The 23,356-nt window shown below is 37.4% G+C and overlaps 1 protein-coding gene across 6 annotated transcripts in view; it reads left to right on the forward strand.

The window, feature by feature from the left end:
- Nucleotides 1-23,356, forward strand: part of TRAF3 (TNF receptor associated factor 3) — a 91,540-nt gene that overhangs the window by 23,888 nt on the left and 44,296 nt on the right. For 4 of the 6 annotated variants that reach the window (XM_077819401.1, XM_077819405.1, XM_077819406.1 and 1 more), the window contains exon 1: nucleotides 20,826-21,110. In XM_077819401.1, the coding sequence (XP_077675527.1) occupies nucleotides 20,827-21,110 (284 nt within the window). In that variant the 5' untranslated portion in view covers nucleotide 20,826. Of the gene's footprint in view, nucleotides 1-13,204; nucleotides 13,316-20,825; nucleotides 21,111-23,356 lie in introns of those variants that run through there. The other 2 variants (XM_077819402.1, XM_077819404.1) reach the window with 2 other exon arrangements.

The raw sequence follows: 23,356 nt of genomic DNA on the forward strand, positions 1-23,356 counted from the left end.
ATCTTCATGTAGCCTGTTATATTGGTACGTTGACATGATTTAGTGCAATCTCAGTTTCCTATTGATCCTTTCTGCCTTCAGGCTTGTGAGAATTATTTAAGTATATTAATAGAAGACACTTAAAACCAGCTTCATTTGTTTGTTTCCCAGCAGGGGGACTGGAGTGCTTAGACTTCAGCAGACTCAAGACCAGCTTTCAGCAGTGGGAGATAATGTATTAATCCATTGAAAGCACAGAGTGGAGTCTTGCATATCACTTTGTGGTTTGTGTTGTGAAAGATGTTTTTCATGTTAGCAGGTTCTAGTAGAACTCTAAGTGTGCATGATGTTTTCACCTTGTGTGTATTTAGGAACCTCATGACAGGTATACCATGCTTTTATTATTATTATTTGTATCAGTCTTCTACTTTGATGCTGTTTTGCTTTTGCATTGTTGGAAATAATTTTCCTAATAGGTTTATTAAGGTTTACCATGACTCAGTTTCAACACAAGTGTTCCTTTATTGGTCCAAAGGCCACTTTGTGTTGGTTACATCCAAAATACGCATATTCACCCTTATGTTCTATACCCAAACAATAATATAGTTATAAACATTGGCCAAATACTCACAACCAGATCAGGCCCAGGAGACACTCCCATCATGGCATTACTGCAGTGGGGCGATGTTGATGATGTCAATTCTGGTTATTGGACCTTAGCTAATATTAACTGAAATGGTTTAGGGCTGCACTCTTTCTTCAAGATTTTTCCCCTTGTCTCACTTCCACTATTTTCCCCTAGCTATTGGACTAAACATTTTTAACCAGTTAATTACTTCACCTGGTACCCAATTAACATGATTTCTTTATTTCTATTTCTTAACCCAAGCCTTTAAATAAGATAACATGGGTATTTTCAGGATTACTACAAGTTTAATGCAAACAGTAGCTTCTCATGATCTCATTCTTCTTGGTCACATGCTTCAGGCTTATCACTCATGTCAAGATTTAGACTCAATTTTAAACCAGAGTTCACTGAGGCCTAATATGGGTTTATATTCCTACAAGCATGAAGCTTGATAAAATGAGATTACATGCAACTTTCTCAATTTTCTTTCCTTGCATGTAGACTGATTTTTTTTAGGGATCGTTAACATAATGCTCTGGCTCACAGGTTACTGAAGTTTGTGGCTTCAAAGCTCTAGCTGGGCCAATTTGTAGATCTGACCCTGTTTATTTTCCACCTAATCTTACCAGGGGTATTTAGCAAGTATATCGTCTTTCGCTTGCTTGCATTGGTTAGCAACTAAGGCTATTCCTTCCTGAAAGTAGATGGAGATATAATAGTGTTGTTTCTAAATAAACTCTTTGATGCCTTTTATCTAGTTTTTTTTAGTTTGTTTGTCTCTTTTTAGACAGCTGAAAAGGAAAGTTAGTTTGCAGATGTGATTTTAAAGTTGGTTGTAAACATCCAAGCCATAACTAGTTTACAAAGCCATAGTGATGGCCAATTTAGAAAACTATATAATACCTCAATTAGACTGCAGGAGGAAGTACTCTGATTTTTCTGAAGGGTATGCATGGGCAGACCTGTTCATTGTAACTTCTCTCCCCTTTCTTTTCCGAGACCCTGCTTTCTTGAGTTTATTGAACAACCATTTTCTGTCTAGAGTCAGTGGTACTATTTGGCTGTTGTGAAAGTTCAAGCATAGGGTTTGACAGTGGAAGTGGAACTTTGAATCAGCATTGCTTGAGATTCCTGTCCATTTTATGCATGGCTTAGAGTCTCCAGGCCCTGTGCCTACGTGGATGGTAGCAGCAGGAGAGCAGACTAATTAACTTGAGGTTCCAAGGTATGAACCTCAGAAGCAGATAAAACTCTTACAAACCCAGCAGAGGAGCAGAAAAACCCTTGTAAAAAGTAATTAAAAATAAATTATATTAATTAAAGGTACTATAGCAAAAAAACTGAATCTTTTGAAAGTAGTGAACGTCTTAAAAATGCAAGATTTGGCCAGCACGCAGGATTCATACTTCTGTCATGGAAGAAGCCTTTCTGCAGATTCAAACACCTAATGTTATGCTAAGTCCTTTGGAGATCGCAGCCTAGGTCTGGCATTGGAAGTGCGGGGCCGGGGGTGGCAAGCACCGTCATCTGTTGGAATGGTTAATTACTATCATGCACTATATGTTTCCTGGAAAGTGTTCAGAGGATCTTGAACTCTTCCATTTTGCTAAGCATTTTCTGAGAGTGAGATTCAATCATGGTCCCACCTTCCTTTCTACGCCCTTCTGCTTCTTTCTCAAAATGTTTGTGTGCCATTGGTGGTCCATGGGCCACAGCTTGGGAACCACTAATGTCACACATTTGCACAACTATTTTTCTGAGTCATCCATCTTTAAAGTGTCTTTTTAAAAGTCAAAACCATAATTTTAAAATAGCTTCCATGAAGTATGAAGAGCATTAGAAAAAATTTTTAAAATAATTCTGTTGTGGTGTAAACATTACAGTACTGTGTTGGTGCGTGAGAACTGAGGGACCCTATTAAAAAGGAAAACACTCCAGTCCTCCAGACTTTTAACATGTTGTTATGGGATTCACTGGTCACCACTGTGGCACTTTCTTGCAGGATTAACTCTGAACCAGTCGGCTGCCCCTCCTTGTGTTTCTCACCCCATGGTCTCTCTCTCTCTGGAGTCAGGGGGCTCCCTCTTTGTAACTTGGCCCTCCAGCTGGATCACTGCTGTCCTTGTCTGCTCCAATGGTCTTCCAATCCAAGGCAGGTCCTGTGCCATTTTCCCAGCGGCCGATAGGGGAACTTAGGCCCACCCACTACTCCAGGTTCCTGTCCAGGGACCCTGTGTCCATCAACCTGTGTCTCCTTGCTCCCAGACCCTGTTGCTATTTCCCTAGACTCCTTCTTAGTTCTCTGCTCTATCTTCTGGCTCCCCAACTCTCTGGGGTTACCAGCTCAAACTTCCCCCTTCCAGGGAGTAATTGCAGACTACTTAACTCTGAAACCCTAAACGTGCTTTGCTTCTCCCAGGGAGTGACTGCAGACTCCTTGCCCTGCAGCCCCTTTCTGCTGTCAACTTCCTGGCTTTATACAAGCCCTGCCTGTTCCTTCTTAGCTGGATTTCATCAGCAGCCAGTCTTTCAATCCCTGGCTCTTTCCTGGGTTCAGCTTGCCAGGTTAATTGACCTCACTCAACCGTCTCTGCCTTGTGTGGAGTTATACTACCATTATATATGGTATATTACATATGGTATAAGTTATATACCATTATATATGGTAGTATATCATGTTTGTGAATAATCCGTTACCACTTTTTTTCTTGCTTGTGTGGGTCACAAAAAACAAGTTATAACCATGTTAGAGAACCATCTTGTAATTCTGAGGCTATGTCAGTGCTGGCCTTTCTCTCTCCCCCCCCCCGCCCCCCAAACAAAAGAAAAAGTCCTCATTGATGTTAGTGTAACACACTAGCGAAGCATGGTTCATGTCTCCCTCTAATCTCTGTTTAATGGGAGGATGATAGCCTACTGGCTCTGCCAACTAGAGGGGCTACTCTTTTCGCTTAGCTGGGTAGAGGTCTATGCTGAAGTGCTGGTTTTGATCCCCGCTGATGTGGTAGAGACGGGAGGGAGTTACAGTCGTATTCACTAGCTGCCAATTGACTTCTTTTACATTAGTGCTTCCAGTGTTGCTGCCACCTGTGCACCACTGTGGAATCTAAAGAAACAAGGCTAGTGTAGGTGAGGCCTGGTAGGTGCTTAAGCTAAAACATAGTTCTCTAACATTGCTTTACCATGTGCTGTTAGGGGAAAAAAACAACAACAACGATGTACAGTCAAGTTATATATTTTATTGTAATATTAGGATATGAATTAGGATACAAATTCATATCCTAATATTACAATAAAATATATAACTTGACTGTAAATAAATAAATATTACAATAAAACTTGCGTCACACCCATGTTTAAGCATGATATATGATATATAATAAAATATATAACTTGACTGTAAATAAATAAATAAATATTACAATAAAACCTGCGTCACACCCATGTTTAAGCATGATTATTTCTTTAGTGTAGGTGAGGATCTAGTTACGCAACCAGTTAGTCTACATTTTTGCATCTCCTGATTCAGACAAATAAACAAGCACGCTAAAGAAAAGTAGATTTGACCTGAAAATCTTTTATTAATCTAAATATTAGAATCAAAAAGGATACACATTTTTAAAGACTTTTAACTTGACTAATTTTTGAAGCTTTTGTTCTGACTATTGCTTGTTTTCATTTTCAATACATGTAACTAATTTTGAAATTAGCCCCTATGCTATTTGTGATGTTAATGTTATTCCTCAGCATGCCACTTACTGCTGCTTATTGTAATTAAAAACTATTTTGCAAACTTGATTTTGCCATTCGTGTGGTAAGAATTGCTTATGTGAAGTTTCACCATGTTTTTAGCGCAAAAAAAAAAGTGGAAGTTTTGTAAAAACAAAAGACATTGCTATAAACAAATCAATGTGATTTCACATTTATTTATTTTAAAATAACCATTTTATGTTAAAACCTAAAACAAAACCAACAACTTTGAATTCAATCAACATTTCCCCTCCCCCTCCAAAAAAAACACTCTTAAACATGGGGGTGGAGACGTTGAGCCCTGGAAGGAAGAGGAGGAGGCAGAATCATGGAGATTCTACTGAACTTATGTGCAGCATTCCATTAAGTCATTTCTCTTTAGGTGGGTCTTGAACAGAAAGTTTACTGTAACCTTGTGATTCTTTCTTGAGTTCTTTCACTTACACTCTCTGTTGTATAGCCTTCAGAAAGACTGCAGTGCAGTAATTGGTACGGGCTGTTATTAGCAGAGAAAACCAAGCTGTGGTAATTCTTCCCCCCACCATTTACGCAATTGTTGACTGAGGTCTGCATTTTAGAGAAGGAGATAATGAAGTGATGCCTCCAGGTTCAAAGTTTCGAGGTTTGGCTGCTTACCAAAAAGAACCTAAATAGTTTTCTGTAAACTGTTGCTAGTGTGTGCATGTCATGCAGCATATCTGATGGTGCTGGGATATCCCCTTTATATGAAAACTCTTGCAATTTGTGCCTAATAATATTTTGTTTTTAATTCTCTGTGCTCAGATGGTGGAGAATAAGGTAAAGTACTATTTTTATTTTGTACAATTTATAACAGGAATGGAAGTATGAATGCATCCGATGAAGTGAGCTATAGCTCACGAAAGTTTATGCTCAAAAAAATTTGTTAGTCTCTAAGGTGCCACAAGTACTCCTTTTCTTTTTGCGGATACAGACTAACACGGCCGCTACTCTGAAACCTGTCAGTAATTGAAGTAACTTTCAATATCTCATAACATGCTACAAAAACTTACCTTCAGTTGTTTTGTAATTACTAGCCAAAGTTTTATGTTACATATTTTGTTGCTAGTAGCCAATTAAAATATTGGTTTAGGGAACTTAGTAGATTGAATTTCCGCTTTGACAAATCTAGCCATTTATCTCAAATATACACCAAATGTATTTCCTTTGAGTCAGTTTCTTTAATTATCTAAGTGTATCTGAATTCCACATTTGAATGATATGTAACATTCATGTTTTGTCATTTAATAAAAACTTGATAAAGAATTCTTCTTAATGAAGAATTGGTTTGGAAACTGTAAGTTTTCTTACCGTTAATCTTTATAGCCAATGATTTTTATTGATTTTGTTTTCTAGCTAGAGTTTTCACTTAGGTTAACATGGTTATATGCATATAAGTATATGCCACAAACTCCAGCTGTTTAGCTGTCAAAGTACAGTGATTATAGCCAGAATCAAAAGTTGGAGGGTCCAGTTTTCTGTGACTCAATGGGGTGGGGAGGGGGGAAATGAAATCCTGCATTAAATCCAGTTATATCGCTCAGAGTTTAAATGGACAGCAGTCTAGAAATTCTAAGTTATACATCCCACAGTGAACATGTATGACTCAGAGCTCGTCCTTGGGTTTAAACACTTTGGAATTTGGATTTCCTGCTGAGATCCTACATTAGTGTTTAGTGCAGGAAAATTCTAGTCTGGGTGAGACATTCATAAAGCTAGTGGGGTTGTTTTTGCATGTTACTGTGGGCTAGAAAAAGATTTCTGCAAACACATGTCCTCTTAATTTTTCATAAGTTTTTCATAGAACTTTCATAAGTTTTAAATCTTAGACAGCAAGCTGGTATATCTGGCTCTTTTTAAAGATATCTCCTTCCCAGTATGAAACTGGTAATTTGCTTGCATTAGTATGTCTCTGTCTACCATACCGCATTTAACTGAGTTTATAAACAGTTACTGGCATGACTTGTTTTAAACATGGTTCTGGTCATGGTCCACCCACTGGATTTATGGGTCTCTGTAATACAAGTGGACAAATGCCTGTCAACATAAATCCTCAAGGAATCTCCAAGTGCTACAGTAATGATTTAGTCAGAGTGCTTTGAGACCTTCGGGTTTTAATGCTTTAAAATAAAAATGCATTATTAAATGCCAAATTGCCATTAATATATTAAACAAAATTGCTCTGTTCCGTATTCATTTGGCAGAAAATACCATAATCTCATTAGTTTTAGTAGAAGACCTCTGTGGCTTTAGGCACAAATAAAACGTTATGCCTTCTGAGGGTGGTCTTCTAATGAGGGACAAATGATTTTTCTGGGGCCTTGTCAGAATGGCTTGCTGTGCACAGCTATTCTGAAATGGTTGTCTAATACGTTTCTCCCAGAAATGTACTTGGAAACCATTTTCCAACATGCCTGTTGCTAGCACAATTTTTCTGAGCATCTGTGGTGGAAATCCAGCAATCATGCTTAACATCCACCATTACAAATATGTTCTCTGGGCCCTAAAATGGAAGAACTTTATCCCATATGGATGAATTTTTACCCAAGCTGACATCAGCCAAGTCAACTATTTGGCTTCTCTAGACTTTACGTAATGTTTGTTTATATATTCAGATAGTTACAAGTCATCAGAGATTTCTCAGATTTGCCTTGGGTTACTTACTCTTACAACCGATCTTTTCTTTTGGACTATACAGCTCTCTCATACTTACTTTCTATGGCTGCTGCTACCACTGCCATTATGTTTGTATTTGTTTAATCCCTTATGTGGACATCTGGTTTATTAGAACCAAAGCCCCTCAGGAAACAGTATACACAGTCCTGAGGGTAAGAGCAGTATTTTACTCAGTTCCTTGTGGTAACTGAAAAGTAAAGATTCATTGTAACATCCTGAAATTTCTCTTGTCTAGGTGCACAAGATTTTTTTTATTTTTTTTATTTAATTCTATCATCATGTATGGTTACAAGACTAAGGGAGTGGAGTAAGAATGGTCTTGTGGTTATGGCACAGGACTGGGATCCAGGGATGAAAGGTTTTGCCTGTGACTTTGTGATCATATACAAGTCACTTACCCTTTCTGTGCTTTAGTTTCCTTATCTGTAAAGTGGGGATAATATTTACCTCAGGGGGATGTCGTGAGGTTGAATTAATTAACGTTTGTAAAACACTTTTGAGATTTTCAAAAAGTGCAACAGAAGCCTATGAGGAAAGATTAAAAAACTGGGCATGTTTCTTCATAAGAAGACTGAGGAGGGTCCTGATAAGTCCTCAAATATGTTAAGGACTGGTATAAAGAGGAAAGCAATCAGTTGTCTTCATGGCCACTGAAGGTATGACAAGAAGTAATTGGCTTAATCTGGAGCAAGGGAGGTTTAGTTTAGATATTAGGAAAAACTTTCTAATGATCAGGGTAGTTAAGCTCTGGAATAGACTTCCAGAGGAAGGTTTAGAATCCCTGTCATTGGAAATTTTAAAAAACAGATTGGACAAAAACCTGTCGGGGATGGTCTAGGTTTACATGGTCTTGCCACAGCGCAGGGTGCTGGACTTGATGAGTTCTCAAGGTCCCTTCCAGCCCTACATTTCTATGATTCTATAAGAATGTTGTTATTTTTACTTTAACTCTCCAAGTACAACATTGGAGATGAACCTTCATAGATAATCCTTTTGGTCCTTATCTGGTCCAAAACGAATGCTATGAGTGCTACTGCATCTTTGGGAACACCAACAATATCTACTGATCTAAAACCTGCAGAATGACAGTTGAGGAGATCCTGGAATTACCAAGCCTTATATAGGCAGCCCCATTTTGGTGGATGTGGAGGCAATATTAGCAAAGCTTTGCCTGCTTCAAGACCCAAAGAGAAAGTGGGCAATGAACACAGGGCAGTCAGGCAGGGAGATTCCACATAATAAAATGCCTTTACGCAGGAAAGTGGTCACATGCATGCACAATTCAGGACTAAGACTCTCTTTTTACTGAATCTTTGTTACTGGGAGTGTAAACAAGCGGAATTTGTATCTATCACTTGTAAAGACCTGACAACCAACACAGTGTGTTTTCAAATGTCTAAACCAAATAAAACAAAGACTTCTCTTCTTTGTGTCAGATGCTAGCAAAGATAGCAGCCAATCCCCCTCTCCCTGGGATAGTGTCTAGAATCTTCACCTTAGAAGCCATATTTTCTAATTTTAAATATAGGTTTTGGTGTTCAGGGAAGAATTTGCGATAGAGAAAATTTAAAAGAAGAAAAGAAATGGGCAGGGGGATTTCTGTTCTTGAAAGATCCACATGCAATTTAATGTTTGGATAAACCATAAGGCATTGTTTTTTCTCTTGAAAATTGCTCTTCAATAACAAAATATTATTGCTATACCAGAAAAGATGGAAAAAAAGGAGAAACTGAAACTTTATTTCAGCAAGTCTTAGGATAATAGTTTTTTTTTCTTTTCTACAGCCCAAGAATATATTTCAATTGGATTCTGCTAGAATACCCACAAAAGAAGTCGCAGGTTCTCTTAATACTAAAACTGGCGATAGTCGGCAGCACAGTATCAAAACTGAATTTTTGAAGGCAGCACAGTCAAAAGATAAATTTAAATGTAGTGGAGCTGAGACTGGAGGTTTTGCAGGCCATATTGCTAAATTAATGAATAAAAGAAGAGTGTTTACGAAACAGTGGTGAAAAAAGTCAGTTGACAGGACTGAGAGTATATCACGTTGGATGTAATTACATCTGTAGGACACCAGAAAAAGTGGAAACAATTATTGTGGGCCAAGTTGAAGACCTCTTGAAAATGATACAAAAACCTACCTGAAAGATAACATGGAAGGTTTAATTTAAATATTTCTTTTTGCTGGTCTTCTGTTTATAGTATTCAGTAACCAATTATTTCAAGTGGAAGACTAGAGCTATCTTAGATAATGTTTCCCGGGGAGAATGGGGGTCAGTCAGCATTGTTTTCTGAGCTCTGGATATAGGTTCGAGAAGCCTTTGCTGAAGTAACCCCTTGTGCAAGTCAGTGAATATGTCACTTTAGGTTTTAACATAGGTATTTCTAATACGTTACTTCATCTAAATTTTAAATTTAAACAAATTCAGATATGTAGTTGAAGAATATTTGTCTCACTAATTGGCTTCCCCTACAATGTGCAATATTAAAATTTCATAGGAGGACAATTCTGTTAAACATCACCTGCATTTTTAAATTAGATTTAGTAATATTTTGGTGCACTTTGGAGGAGACAATTTTCCTGTAATTTTTCATCTCTGTAATGAGTCTGTTGTATCTCTGCAGTATTCTGTTTTTCTGTGGTTTTGCTGTATGATCTGTGGTAGTGCTGAGTTCCCTGTTTCGGATACTATATCTGGTATTTGTATTTTTAAAATATCTCTAAATTGACAAAAGAATTCCAAGATACTACAGACTGGACTGGATTGGCTCAGCTTTTGCATCCTTCTAAGAAATTGACAGTGCAGGGATGGCTCCCTGTGTATGCCACCAGGCAATATAAAGAGCAAGACATTGTTCAAGGAATTAATAATAATGATTAATAATATATTATCTCAATTACTGTTCCACTAGGCAGAATGAGAAGCCAATTAAATTTTGTTTTAGAGAATGAAAACTTAAAAACCAGTTTGCTGAACAGAAAAAGAATTGCACTCACTGACTCTCAGTGAAAAAGATAATCAGACTAAGAACATCAAAGCTGGGCAGGAACTTTGGGAGTTCCTTTGCTGCAGGGAGATTTCATGGAGGTTGGTGGTATTGGTTAATCTGGTTCTGAAGGCAAGGATTTCATATAAAATCCAGGTCCAAATATCTATCCTTTGTAGTACTCCAATTAATGATTTGTATGATACCTAATGAAGACAGTGATGAAAAAGTTTTAGCTTGCTGTAGGAATAGATTTATGGGATCTGACAGAGAATTGAGGAAGTATGAACGGTAACAGATAGTTTAGAACTCAGGGAAATTGTTAATTTTTTTTCCTAAACTGGTGATTGTTACTTCAGTAATAGGAAACTTTTCAACTTGAAATGGTCATTAGGCTATTATGGTGCTTAAATACTTAAGGAATGCCTTTATAAATCTGTATAATGATGATCTTTTTATGTTTCACAATGGTTAAGTATTTCCCTTAGAGTGCAGGACCAGGAGATCAAACAGCTAAGTGCATTCATCCACTTCCTCAGTCATGACTCAATCATGGACTTTCCCCAGAAGAGCACGGGTAGAGATTAAAGTGCATCTAGTCCTGTGATAATCTGATCAGATTTAATTTCTCCAACTCTTTAGACAAACATTTCAACTAAATGTCTTCTACAGTATTCTGAATTCCACTGTGGGTTAATTTCTTAGAGACTGAGAGGCATCCTCACTCCACCTATCTGATTTACAAACGAACACAAGTTGGAGTTCAGAACACTTAGAAAGGCAATGTCTGCCTGCTAGGACAGGATGTTTTATCCATGAGTATTTGTACCATGATCCAGACACGCAAAGCATGAGTGATCTTTGTCTGATTTTTTTTTTAACAATGCTTTTGATTTTTTGAATGTCAAAAAACATAGCCCATTGAGATTATGTATTTATGAAATAATGATTAATAAAGATCTGTAGTTAGCAAGGGTAGCTTGAAATAGAAAAAAATTCTTTTTACCATTGCCCTAGGCAGAATCTTAATATATTAAGGATTTCTGGCATTGCAAAAGCCACCATTTACAATAAAAATGGACAGTTTTTAAAAACTAATGTTTGAACAATATTTTAAAGTGAACTTTCCTAAATCACATTAAATTGCTTGTCCATCTACCATTGTTTTCTTCAATCCTTAATTTAAGAAAGAAACAAGAAAAAATATTTCAGTTGGCCAGGGTTGCACTTAAGTTTTTGAGAGTTGTCCAGTCTTACGGTCAGTAAAGCTCTTTTATATAGTTTCTGGGTTACTGGATAATCCAGCTAGAATTAATACAAGAATTATTTATATATATTCATATTCCTACCCTTTCTTATTAACATAATTACTGGAAACGTCCATGTGAAGCTTTCTTTTATAAACAATATCAAAATGATCAGTCTTGGTTAGCATGACTGTAAGTATATTGGAAATGACAGTTTCCATGGTCAACAGAAAATCCAGTTTAATAGGCTTGCCAAGAACAGCTCTTCACAATGTGATACTGTTTTATTTAATATTGTTACAAATCATTCAGCCAATCCACATGCAGATTTGTTAGGCAATACAGAATCTCTTGTTAGCCAAGAAAATAAAATAATTCTTTGCCAAAGTTTATGTTTATAATATTTTTTTCATGTTTAAATCTCATTTCACTTTCTACATTTCAGTCACTTTGTAATCTGAAATATGGGAATCATACAAAGTTGAAGTGTCGGTGATTCTGTTTCATTGGATGGGTGTTCCCTTGCAAGAGCATTCAGGTGTCCAAACTACTTAGTTATTCTTCTGTTTTTTCAAGTCATGGAAGAGCCTCTTGGGGCCTGACCCTACCCCATTCAAGGGAATAGGAGTTTTGCTGTGGATTTTAATGAGTGGATTTTAATGAGTATTTAAAAAATATCAGTATATTTTTGCCTTAAAAACTGAACTTTTGTCTTTTTCCCATTAATACTTGGAATGCAAGGGTAGAGAAAATGCCCCTTTTCATTTATTTGTATGTAGTTGTTAGTTAATGTGTAAGTACATTGTCCCAACTGACATATCTAATGCAACTGTGTTGATAGCTTTGAAAAGAACATGCACTTTCAAAACTGTATGTTTAGTATGAGATTCTGGTCCACCTGATGGACAATATTTGAGGTTCTGTAAATTTATAGCAAGATAGAACAATGATCTCAGATTGTTTAGAAGACTGTATGCCATGACATGGCAGTTGTTTGCTGCAGCTTGAATACTCTTACTGTTGTCCCTGGTTTTAATTCCTGATTCTGATTTGTGTGTGATGTTTGCTTAAAGGTTTTCTAAACAAGAATGTGACCACCTAAGTGAAGGATCCTTTGGCTTTGGAACTCTTTCCCTCTGATGTGTCCATCATCAACTGGATATATTTATGCTACAAAACAAGATTCTTACATTGTTCTCTGTCTTTTTTTCCACTAAATTGTGGGATTTCCAGTTGAATGTCATTTGGTTGATGGGTAGGAATGGTGCACGGCAGAATCTTTTATTGTGTATGTTTTGTAATGGTGGTAGGATATCCTAGGAATAGTCATCTATAGTAAGAAATCTTTATAATACAAAAATTCCTCACTTGTGATTGACGATTCTAGAGGGAAAACGCTAAGCAAAACATATGTATTCTGTTGTATGTACTGAACTGATTAGAGTGGTGGAAGCATCTCTCTGAATGAAATGTTCCTGTCACTTTGTCACTGTAATCAGTTGTCATTGATTATAATGCACATTCTGCCCTGTGAATACCTCTGTTTGTAAAATACGTAGTGTCCTATTTAGTTAGGCTTCTGAGATTGTGGGGTTCTATTTAATAAAAATGTGGATGAGGTGCCCTTAAAGCCCTGTATGACAGTGAAATACAAAACAACAAAAACAACTGATAAAATAAGGAATTCTGAAATTTAAGTTAGAAATGTCTTAGCTTGCTCACGGTAACCTGATACTAAAGCAATCTAAGAGTAATTCTTAAAGACTGATATGACTGATATCTGTCAACAAAATTAAAAGGCTAGAAACATCTAGCAGTCTATTTTTCAGAATACTCTCAGATGATTAGATAATCAAACACAGTAAACAACCTATTTTGATTTGAAGTTAAGCTGGTGTGTGTTCTGCTTATTTTGTAGATGAAGGGATCCACATCATTGTTTGAAGGGATACTGCTTCACTGCTCATTTTTCTGTTGTCTTTTGCTCCCTGTCCAAGCTTAGATGTCCTTTTCCTGTTTGGATATACAGGTATGCTACTGTATTCTGTAATTTTCAAACCGGGGTACATGAGCTCTTGTCAGGGTATGCAAGAAAAATCCTGTCATGGCAGATAACGCATTTTGTACATGTCAAGGTTCCTTCCCCACTCTGAACTCTAGGGTACAGATGAAATGAAAAACCCTGCATGAAAAAACATCTGCATGAAAAACCCCCTAAGCTTATTTTTACCAGCTTAAGTTAAAAATTCCCCAAGGTTCAAACTATTTTACCTTTTGTCCCTGGACTTTATTGCTGCCACCACCAAGCGTCTAACAAATATAACCGGGAAAGAGCCCACTTGGAAACGTCTTTCCCACCAAAATCCCCCCAAGCCCTACACCCCCTTTCTTGGGGAAGGCTTGATAAAAATCCTCACCAATTTGCATAGGTGAACACAGACCCAAACCCTTGGATCTTAAGAAAAACGAAAAAGCAATCAGGTTCTTAAAAGAAGAATTTTAATTGAAGAAAAAGTAAAAAAAAATCACCTCTGTAAAACCAGGATGGTAAATACCTTACAGGGTAATCCGATTTAAAAAATAGAGAATCCCTCTAGGCAAAACCTTAAGTGACAAAAAGACACAAAAACAGGAATATACATTCCATTCAGCACAACTTATTTTATCGGCCATTTAAACAGAATCTAACGCATATCTAACTAGATTGCTTATTAACCCTTTACAGGAGCTCTGACCTGCATTTCTGCTCTGGTCCCAGCAAAAGCAACACAGACAGAGAGAACCCTTTGTTTTCCCCCATACTTTCCAGCTTTGAAAGTGTCTTGTCTCCTCATTGTTCGTTTTGGTCAGGTGCCAGCGAGGTTATCTTTAGCTTCTTAACCATTTAGAGGTGAAAGCGTTTTTCCTCTGGCTGGGAGGGATTTAAAGGTGTTTACCCTTTACTTTATATTTATGACAATATAATACCACTTAACATCTAATCAACAACTAGAAACTTGTCTGAGGGACTATTTTTATTCAAGACGAAAGTATATATAATAAAATTGTTCATTATAATAATAGTTGTATCCAGGACAACACACTCTAGGACTTGTACGTTGTGTTGCATCATGTTATCCCTTACAGACCTTTTTATTTTTCTGTTTTCATATATATATTATGACCCTATCTCAGATGGGAGTACATAGTAGTTATTTGGAAAGGGAAACTGGAACTAATATGTTTGTGGTTTTTTTTAAATTTCTTCTTCTTTTGTAACCATTTACAACTGATCGCAGGTTAGTTAAGAGAAACCATTCACATTTCCTTTAAATATTGGAAATATAACTCTTCATATTTAGTGCAACTAATCATGGTTTCCTTACACAGTTTAATAAGATGTTTGGGCATTGCATGTACCTCCTGTTACAGTTTAAAAGGACATGAGTAGTAAGACCAGGACTTTTAGATCTACATGTATCTGCAATATTTCTATTATTCACTGCACTCTGCAAATAACTTTATTCTTATACAGTGCCTAAAACACTGGCTCCCCAATCTTTATTGAGGCCTTCAGGAGGAACTGTAATAGGATAATATTTTTGAGAGAGATTGTCATAGGTATACACTGTTACTTAAAGATTTCATGATTAAGAGGCTCTGTATATTGAGGATAAGGAAAATTATTAAAACTTAGTATTGATGTGAATGCAGAATGAATATTTTTACATTGAAAAATATTTTTAATATTGCTAGAGGTGATGCACAGACATTTTGTATAGATTATTGCTGCATAGAAAGATTTCTGTTCAAAATCTATCTGTCTTCTTTGTTACCGAAGTATCCTATTCTACACTTGACCCTCTGCAGGATTTGCCCCCCCGAGAGGTCTGCATGTCTTAATCTTGTTATAATTCCCAATATAGGTGTCTTAGCTCAAATGAGAATTACAGAATTGCTCTTAGATATTGTTTTGTTCAAAGATGGAAGGTAAATTTGTTTGTAAATAACTCTGCCTCCACGTTGATCATCTCTTCTGATCTTTTAAACAGATATTACTTTTATACCTTTTTAAAAAATATATATACTGTTAATATCTCTTTCGTTTTACGGGTGAGAACTGTTTTCCTTATTTTACCCATTTGTTCCTTGTTTGGGAATCCCCGTGCTTTCCAGCTCCTGGAACACACTTATGTCAGCAGATTAACTTTTGCTTCCAGTTTCTAATCACTGATGCTAATATAGGCTTGAATTAAATTATAAAAGGATATTTCTTTTGTATGTTCAGGAAGATAGTTTTGTTCTCTCCACTCATTTTCTTTTCTTTTTTTTTATTTCAATAATCTGCAGTTCAACCCTTGCACAGATAAGCATGAAGTCAGTGCTAGATGTTTGCTAAGGCAGGTTCAATTTAAGGATTCTGAAGCTGGCCCTAGGATACACAGTATAGTTTTGAGCAATAAAATGGTATTGCTTAGCAATTAGCTTTGAGGTAGAATCCCCCAAATTAGAACATTAAATGATTAAAAGTTACAGATTGAAAGCTGCACTCTCCTTTTTTTTGTTTTGTTTTTGGAAAGCGCTGTAGTTATGGATTTATACAATAGGAGTCAAAGTCCATTATAGCAGTGGTTCTCAACCAGGGGTCTGGGGCCTATGTGGGGCCGTGAGCAGGTTTCAGGGGGTCTGCCAAATAGGGCCAGCATTAGACTCACTGGGGCCCAAGGCGGAAAGCCGAAGCCCCGCCACATGGGTCTGAACCCAGGGCCCTGAACCTCATCCCTCGGGTTGAAGCCGAAGCCTGAGCAATGTGGCTTCGTGGGGGTCCCCTGTGGCGTGGGGCCCTAGGAAACTGCCCTGTTTGCTATCCCCTAATGCTGGCCCTAGCTTTTATATACAGAAAAACAGTTGTTATGGCAGGTGGGCCGGGGAGTTTTTATAGGATGTTGAGTGGGGCCTCAGAAAGAGAGAGGTTGAGAACCCCCCTGCATTATAGAATATGCCTAACTTTTGTGAGCCTTTATAGGTTGTCTACATACTTTTTAAAACCTAAGGTTAAACAACGCTAAATGTGTTAAGTTCAAGCAAGAACAGAGTCTAGTTCTTCAGCACACTGAAGACACTGTAGCCCATGTGTCATCTTCCTCCGAAGGCTTCATCTTCATGTTGAATCAGAGGAATGCAAGATAGGGCCTGGTGGAACACCACAAAGGTGAGCCCCCAAAGAGAAAGAGCAGTTTTCCATTTCTATGAGAGGAAAAAGCTGAACTATTCTAAGGCAATTACTTCCACCTCTGCCAAATCCAGCAGAGACGTACATAGCACCTTGTAGTTGATTGTATCAAAGATTGCTGAAAAATGTAACAGAGCTAGCAGAGACATCTTGTATTGCTGTTTCCATACTTGTCCTGGTCTGAAACCTGATTGTCTGAGGTTAAAAGATTGGAAAGTTTCTCCACTACTTATTTTTTCTTAATTATTTTCCCCAAAAAGAGAAGTTAGAGGCTGGGTAATAGATAATGATGACACTCGTGTTAAATGGTTTATTGAACAAGAACCATAGTATTGGATCTTTGAGGTTTTATTGGCAGTTTTGCCCTCCCTTTCGGAGACACTAATGATCACCTCCAAAACTGAGCCACCTGAGTCATCCAGACTAGCTCAGCTATACATGCCAGACTGAGTACTTCATCTGGCATGGTGGTGGTTTTATTAATGATTTGACCTCACAATGAGTAGCATGAGTTGAAGTCCCAGGTTATTCTGTGCTGTTGTCCTAGTCGGTAACCAACAGGTCTTGGTACAAGCTACATTTACATATAAATTTTAAAATCTAGTTTGGCACCCTGGATTTATGTTGTCGTTTAAGCTCAGCTGCTCAAAGGTTGGAGTCGTGTCTGCCCAGATCTTTAATCCTGATTTAAAATTATACTTGCCCATGTGAGTTAAGTAAGAGCCTCCCACTCCTAAAGGTTTTACTTGTACATCACCTTTTCATGTTGATTTAGCTGATACTATCATGATAGCTGCAGGTATCTGCAAAATGTAAAATCTGTGATGGGGACAAAAATGAAAATCATTAGCGTATTGAACTTGCACCAGAACTGTAGTGAGCAAAATGGGATTAGCCATAGAATGACAAGCGGTTCTGTTTTAGTTTCTGAAAAATACTGTCCACAGGCATGCTACAGGATTCCAGTTTGTTTTTTCTAATGGAGATCTGCTATTTGAGACCTTAAGGATTTGTTCCTGAAACAGCTGTCACTTCAGTTGGGTGATAAGGTGCACAGGAAAACTGAGATATCAGTTAGTCTGTTGTTGCTCTTAGCTTCAGGGGTTCTGTTTTCTGGAAGTCGGCTGCTTTGCATACTGTGGGTGCAATAGTAACTTTCCTAGATGGAACCTTGTGTCTTAAATTTAGATCTCATTTGAAAAATTTGAAATTTGCATAGTGGGTATAACTTCTGTTAAAGTTCTCCCAAATGGAAAAAGGCACCATGATCTGTAGTGGTGTATAAACAAAAATGTAGTGCCAAATTTTCAAAAGCTGAGATCTCTGTATTACCCACATTTGTGTTTACCTCTAATTGCATATGCACTTAGTTAATGCATATGCAGGTGAAAGTATCTCCATGCATGCAGTTAGTCAGTTGGAGCACCTAATGTGAAGTATTCATATGAATTCCCTGCCCTTTTGAAATATGGCCCTTACAGTAAAATAAAGTGCTTGTTGATGTGCTTTTAAATCCGTTCTGTGTTGCTTTGTGGATGGTTTCGACTGTGTTTTTCTTTGTAAGAATTTTCTAGTTCGGTGTGTTAGAGAAGAGAATTCTTCACCCAGTTGGCTACCAGATGCTGTAAATTTTTTTAAAAAGAAAAGGAGTACTTGTGGCACCTTAGAGACTAACCAATTTATTTGAGCATAAGCTTTCGTGAGCTACAGCTCACTTTTTTAGCTTTTCATGTATGACAAACTTTCTTGAAAAAAATAAAACAAAAAAGATTTTGCTGTCAGGAGAGTTACCGAGGAAGACACTATTAATTTTGTTTGAAGAGATGTCCAATATATGTCATTTCAGAAAGTGGAGTCCTGTGGGGCGTTGTGTAGATATATCAGTATGAAGTCTCATTTGCCAGCTGACAGTCCAACCTTCAAGCAGATTCATATCTCTATGAAACTGTCTGTCACCTGCTGCTTGTTCTATGTTCAGTATGCATTTCCTGTTGAATTTTGAGTATTACCTCTTCCCCCTCTCCTCCCCCCCTTGTTGTGGCTAATTGCTCAGTTCTTTGTGAAGCAAAAGTACTGTTTAGGTTTTGGAACATCTTCATTTAGTTTTATTTCTTCCCTTCATTGGGATACCATTTTTTGTCTATTAAAGCCTGATTGCCTGTTCTCTATTGTTTTTCTTTACCATTCTACTGCTCCTGTTTGTGGAGCTCTGTTCTCCTGGGCCTCCTAACTGGAGAACTGCTCCTTCAGTATCAACTTTAGTGGCTCCTTTTCCCAACTCCTTCGCGCATTCAGGTCCTTCTTTAAACACTCTCCAGGGTTCAACCCTCTCCTCTTTTTATCTCTTGGTGATCTCATCCTCTTGCATGGTTTCAGCAACCACCTCCAGACAGATAAGTCCTCAATTCACACTATCACCCCCCTCTGTCCATCAGTGCATCTTCAGCTGTACTGCTCACTAATCAAAAACAGTCTCCAAAACTGAACTTCTTTCTCATCTTGAAAGCTCTTCTAACCTTCTTGTCTCAGATTCTGAACCTGTTACCTCTGACTTTCTTCTTCGTCTCATCCCCATAACCACCATCATGGAGTTCTGGCACTTTCCTTTTCAATATCACTACAGTCTGCTCATTCTTCATTATGCCTGCTGTTGAGACCCTTGTCCAGGCCTTGTTGATCTGTGGGTTGATTACAGCTCTGTTTGCTGTGTTGGGCAATCCAGGTTTGCTCTCCACGGAATTCTAGTGCAAGTCTTCTAGTTCTCATCCAACACACACCGTCTCTTTTTCCTCCTTGATACTTCTTCAAATCATGTTTTACCAAGGCACCAGGCCCTCTGATCTCTGAAGAACGCTTCAGTGCAGCAGACTTCATCTGGTTTATTTTTACTCCAGTTATTCTAGAAACTAGTATTTGAATAAGAGCTCTTTCTCCAATAAGCAATCTCCTGCTTAATTCTTCAATGAAGTTATATGTAGGTGTTCGATGCTGCACTGTTGCCATGTGAGTTGTGAGGTTGTAAATTCTAAAATGGACTACAAGGAGCCTTTGTTTAATCATAAATATAAATATCATATTTAACAAAAGGAACTAGGAAATCATAAATAGCATGGGCAGGTATAAGTGCATTTTGTTTTTATGGGGTTGTTTTCAGTGTGTGGTATATTTGGAGTTGAAGGTATATTACTGCCATTGTAGTTGGTGGAGATACACTAGTACATAAGAGAGGAGAATTGGGTTAGGAGATACCCATTTACTTTTACCAAACGCTCATTTATATTTCAGATACTAGTTACCTTCTGATTCTGCATGGTAGAAAGATTCCATGTTGATAACCGTGTATACATTATTCCTATAAATAAGCAGGTACTCTCTTATGGGTACATATTTAATTCTAACTCCCAGTTATACTGTTTCCTGTATTTGCCTAGGTTCTCCATTAACATCTCTTGATTTTTGGTGCACAAGATAGGTTGGGAAACTATTTAAAGTATTTTTAAATTGAATAAATGTATTCTCTCTTCTGTGGTTCTGCCAATTCTTTGTACACGGTGTACTTAAAGTATCACAATCTCTGCCATAATAGATACGGTAATTCAATCTTCAGCTGTGTTAATTCTTTCCTGAACAGGCCAATTGTGCCGAGTTCCGCTGCATTAACAGAGCAGTCATGTTATGTGGACCTGTTTCCTCTGGGGAGTGGATTTGTACCACCTGATCTCTTTCCCGGAGGAGTCAACTCCACGTCTCCTGTGCTGTGTGATGCAGAGCTCTGCTGTGATCAGGTGCTGCTCATCACAGAGGAGTAATGTTGATGGGCCAAGGGTGTGGCCAAGTGGTTCTATGCACATTGTAGACCCACTGTCCCTAAACTCTTAAACTGAGGGCAGAGGCAGACTGCATCTGCTGCTTCTTGCGGCAGCCAGTAGTGGTGCTTGTGGCCTAGCAGTGCAGGTACCAGGGACCTTTCTGTTAGAGTGAAAGGAGGAGTGTGTGTTTTTCACCACTCCCTCTGCCCAAACCCCAGCGTGTTTTCCACAGGTAATTAAGGTTTTGCTCTCAGCACCCGTATTTGGCTCTTGGCCTTTTAGAGCCCTTGAAAAAAGAACAATACTTTTACAAATTTACCATGTTTTAATATATGATGCAAATATGCTAACTTTGCCTATCTATGTTCATATGTGCACCTGCAGTTTTATATTTGTATATGTAAATTTGTATAGAGAAGCTAATCCCTTTTTTACAGCTATTGCAAATGTTTGTAGAAAGATGAAAGTGTGTTTATGCATATATGCACTGATGAGTTACTGTTAGAGCTGTAGAGCACTATGGCTTATGCTTTTTTCTCTTTCACAGAAATTACCTATTACAATATGGACACGAGTAAAAAGACAGAACCCCCTGTGTCTGTAGAAATGGTACAACAAAGGGCGAACCCTGATCACGCTCCTGGATCAATTTACGTTCCAGAACAAGGTGGTTACAAAGAGAAATTCGTAAATACAGTGGAGGACAAGTATAAATGTGAAAAGTGTCATCTCATATTGTGCAATCCTAAACAGACGGAATGTGGACACAGATTCTGTGAAACCTGCATTAATGCATTGTTAAGGTGTGTGTTTCTTAGTATGTTAAAAATGTTAATATGATTGAAAAATTCTGACCTTCTGAAACAGGTTAAACAAATGTCTATTTTTCCATCTTGTCTTGAATGTACAAAATTTTTGAGCAATTTGAAGATTATAGGGCCTGAGATGAAGAGTGCAAAATATCTAATTAATTTTCCATTAATTTATTTTTTCATGAGAATGCTGAGTTATGCAACTATTCATGGTAACATGAGAATAAAAATGCAGCTGTTCTCTTTAAAAAGTAAAAAAAAAAATAAAATAATAAAAATCTAGTTTTTTAGTAGTACCTGGCAATTTCAATACGTTTCATTTGAATCTCAGCTCTGATACATTGCTGCTGATAGTATTCGGTACACATTAGTTTGAGTTTTGAAATAACAATAAATGCATAGCACTTAGCGTGTTCAAAATATTGCACAAACTTTAATCCAAGCTGCACACCTGTGGAGTAGATATTTAATAATATCCTCTTCTTATTGATGGGAAAACTTGCAGCAGAGGAAAGAAGTGACTTTCCCCAGACCACCTCCTTCATCAGGAACAGAGCAGAGATAAAATTTGGGAATTTTCTTCCCTCTACTTATTCCCCATAACCATTCTGGCTCTGTGTATGCAACAGGCTATATTTCATTGTGAAAATATAGCATTGTTTCAGAGGTTGAGTGTGCAAGGCTAGTGGAGTTAGATATGTTTAAGTAACACATCCTTTTCTCTCTCCTATTCAGTGCATCACATTTATAATAGGAAAAATAGAGTTGTTGTGATACGTATATTATTTTCTGATAAATTGCTGTTTGTGCCAAGAAATCTAGTAATTTTTCTGAATATACATTTTTAGGAAGCAGTCGTCTGTGGTTAATAAGAGGTATTAGTTACAAATATTTCACATCCACTGTCAACATACAGCTAAGAACACACGGATTATATGCTAGTGAGCTGTGCACTCTCAGGGTCATCTGAGGAGAAACTTCAGTGAAACTATCTGCTCAGTATGCAGCAGTAGTTTAAAAGAGCAAATAGGATGCTTGAGTGAGTTCAATAAAAGCTAGAAAATGATGACATTGTATCACACAGTATACACCCTCGTGGAATACCGACTCCAATTTTGTTCTCTTCGCCTTAAGAAAAATATTGAGGCTATTGAAGCCGTGAGGCAATGAAGATACTCTGAAGCATGTTGAGATTTACATACCATGTGCAATAACAAGGAGTAGGATTAGTTAATTGGGACGGGGTGGGATTTGATTGGAATATTCAACCTGTGAATGACAGCGACAGTTGATCAGTCATTCCTTTACAGTGACCCATAATATTAACAACAGCAATAACTTATTTATACTGTATAAGTCACTTTATAAAAATAGAATAATTTAGCTGTTATACAAGAGATTACAATCGAAACACAAATAAAGGCAACTAAGGGAGGGAATAGGGATTAATAATCGAGGGAAGATTAGTGGGAGACGTGACGGGGGGGGGGAGATATGAGGTAAACTTAGGTTTCCTTGAAATAATATTTCATGGCCTATATAATCATGCTGTAGAAATCACTGACATAGGAGGTTGAGTCAAATTATGCCTGGATTTTTAAAAAGAGCTAGGTATATAATAGACACTAATAATCTTTGTGTATGCATGCTGAAATACTGAGAGGTAACCAGAGCTGCTGGATCAGGTGTGCTGTAGAAGCTAGGAACAGATGTTATTTTTTCCATGTAAAGCATTGAACAATTGGCTGGAAACATTATGGTGTGGGATTTTTTTGTTTTTTTTTCCCCTTCCTCTGGAATGCCAGGTACAGTCCCCAGGCTGAATGGACCAATGGTTTCATCCATTATGGCTGTTCATATTGTTCCCATAATTTATGGTGTATAAACACATCTAAATTGCTCTTTGTATTTTATGAAGAAATAAGTAGATGTTTAAAATGACTATATTCAAGGCAAGAAAGTATTATTTGGTGCTTTTTAAAGATGGAAAAATCCTGGCAGAGGAAGTCTGTACTTCATTTTATGCTGCTATTAAATAAGGGTTTTTTTATTAGTTAAAAATGAATTTTCCATTGTAAGTGGAAGCTGAATTTAACTGTTTACTCAGTTTTCAAATTCTCTTGAAGGATTACTTTATATTTTGTTTTCTTTAATGTTAGCAGCATTTGTTGTTCCATTTGATTCTATACTAACTTTCATTGAGCCATACCTTCTTAATCATTAACCTTTTTAAATAC

The sequence above is a fragment of the Eretmochelys imbricata genome, chromosome 6, assembly GCF_965152235.1.
Source record: "Eretmochelys imbricata isolate rEreImb1 chromosome 6, rEreImb1.hap1, whole genome shotgun sequence".
Classification (NCBI taxonomy): Eukaryota; Metazoa; Chordata; order Testudines; family Cheloniidae; genus Eretmochelys; species Eretmochelys imbricata.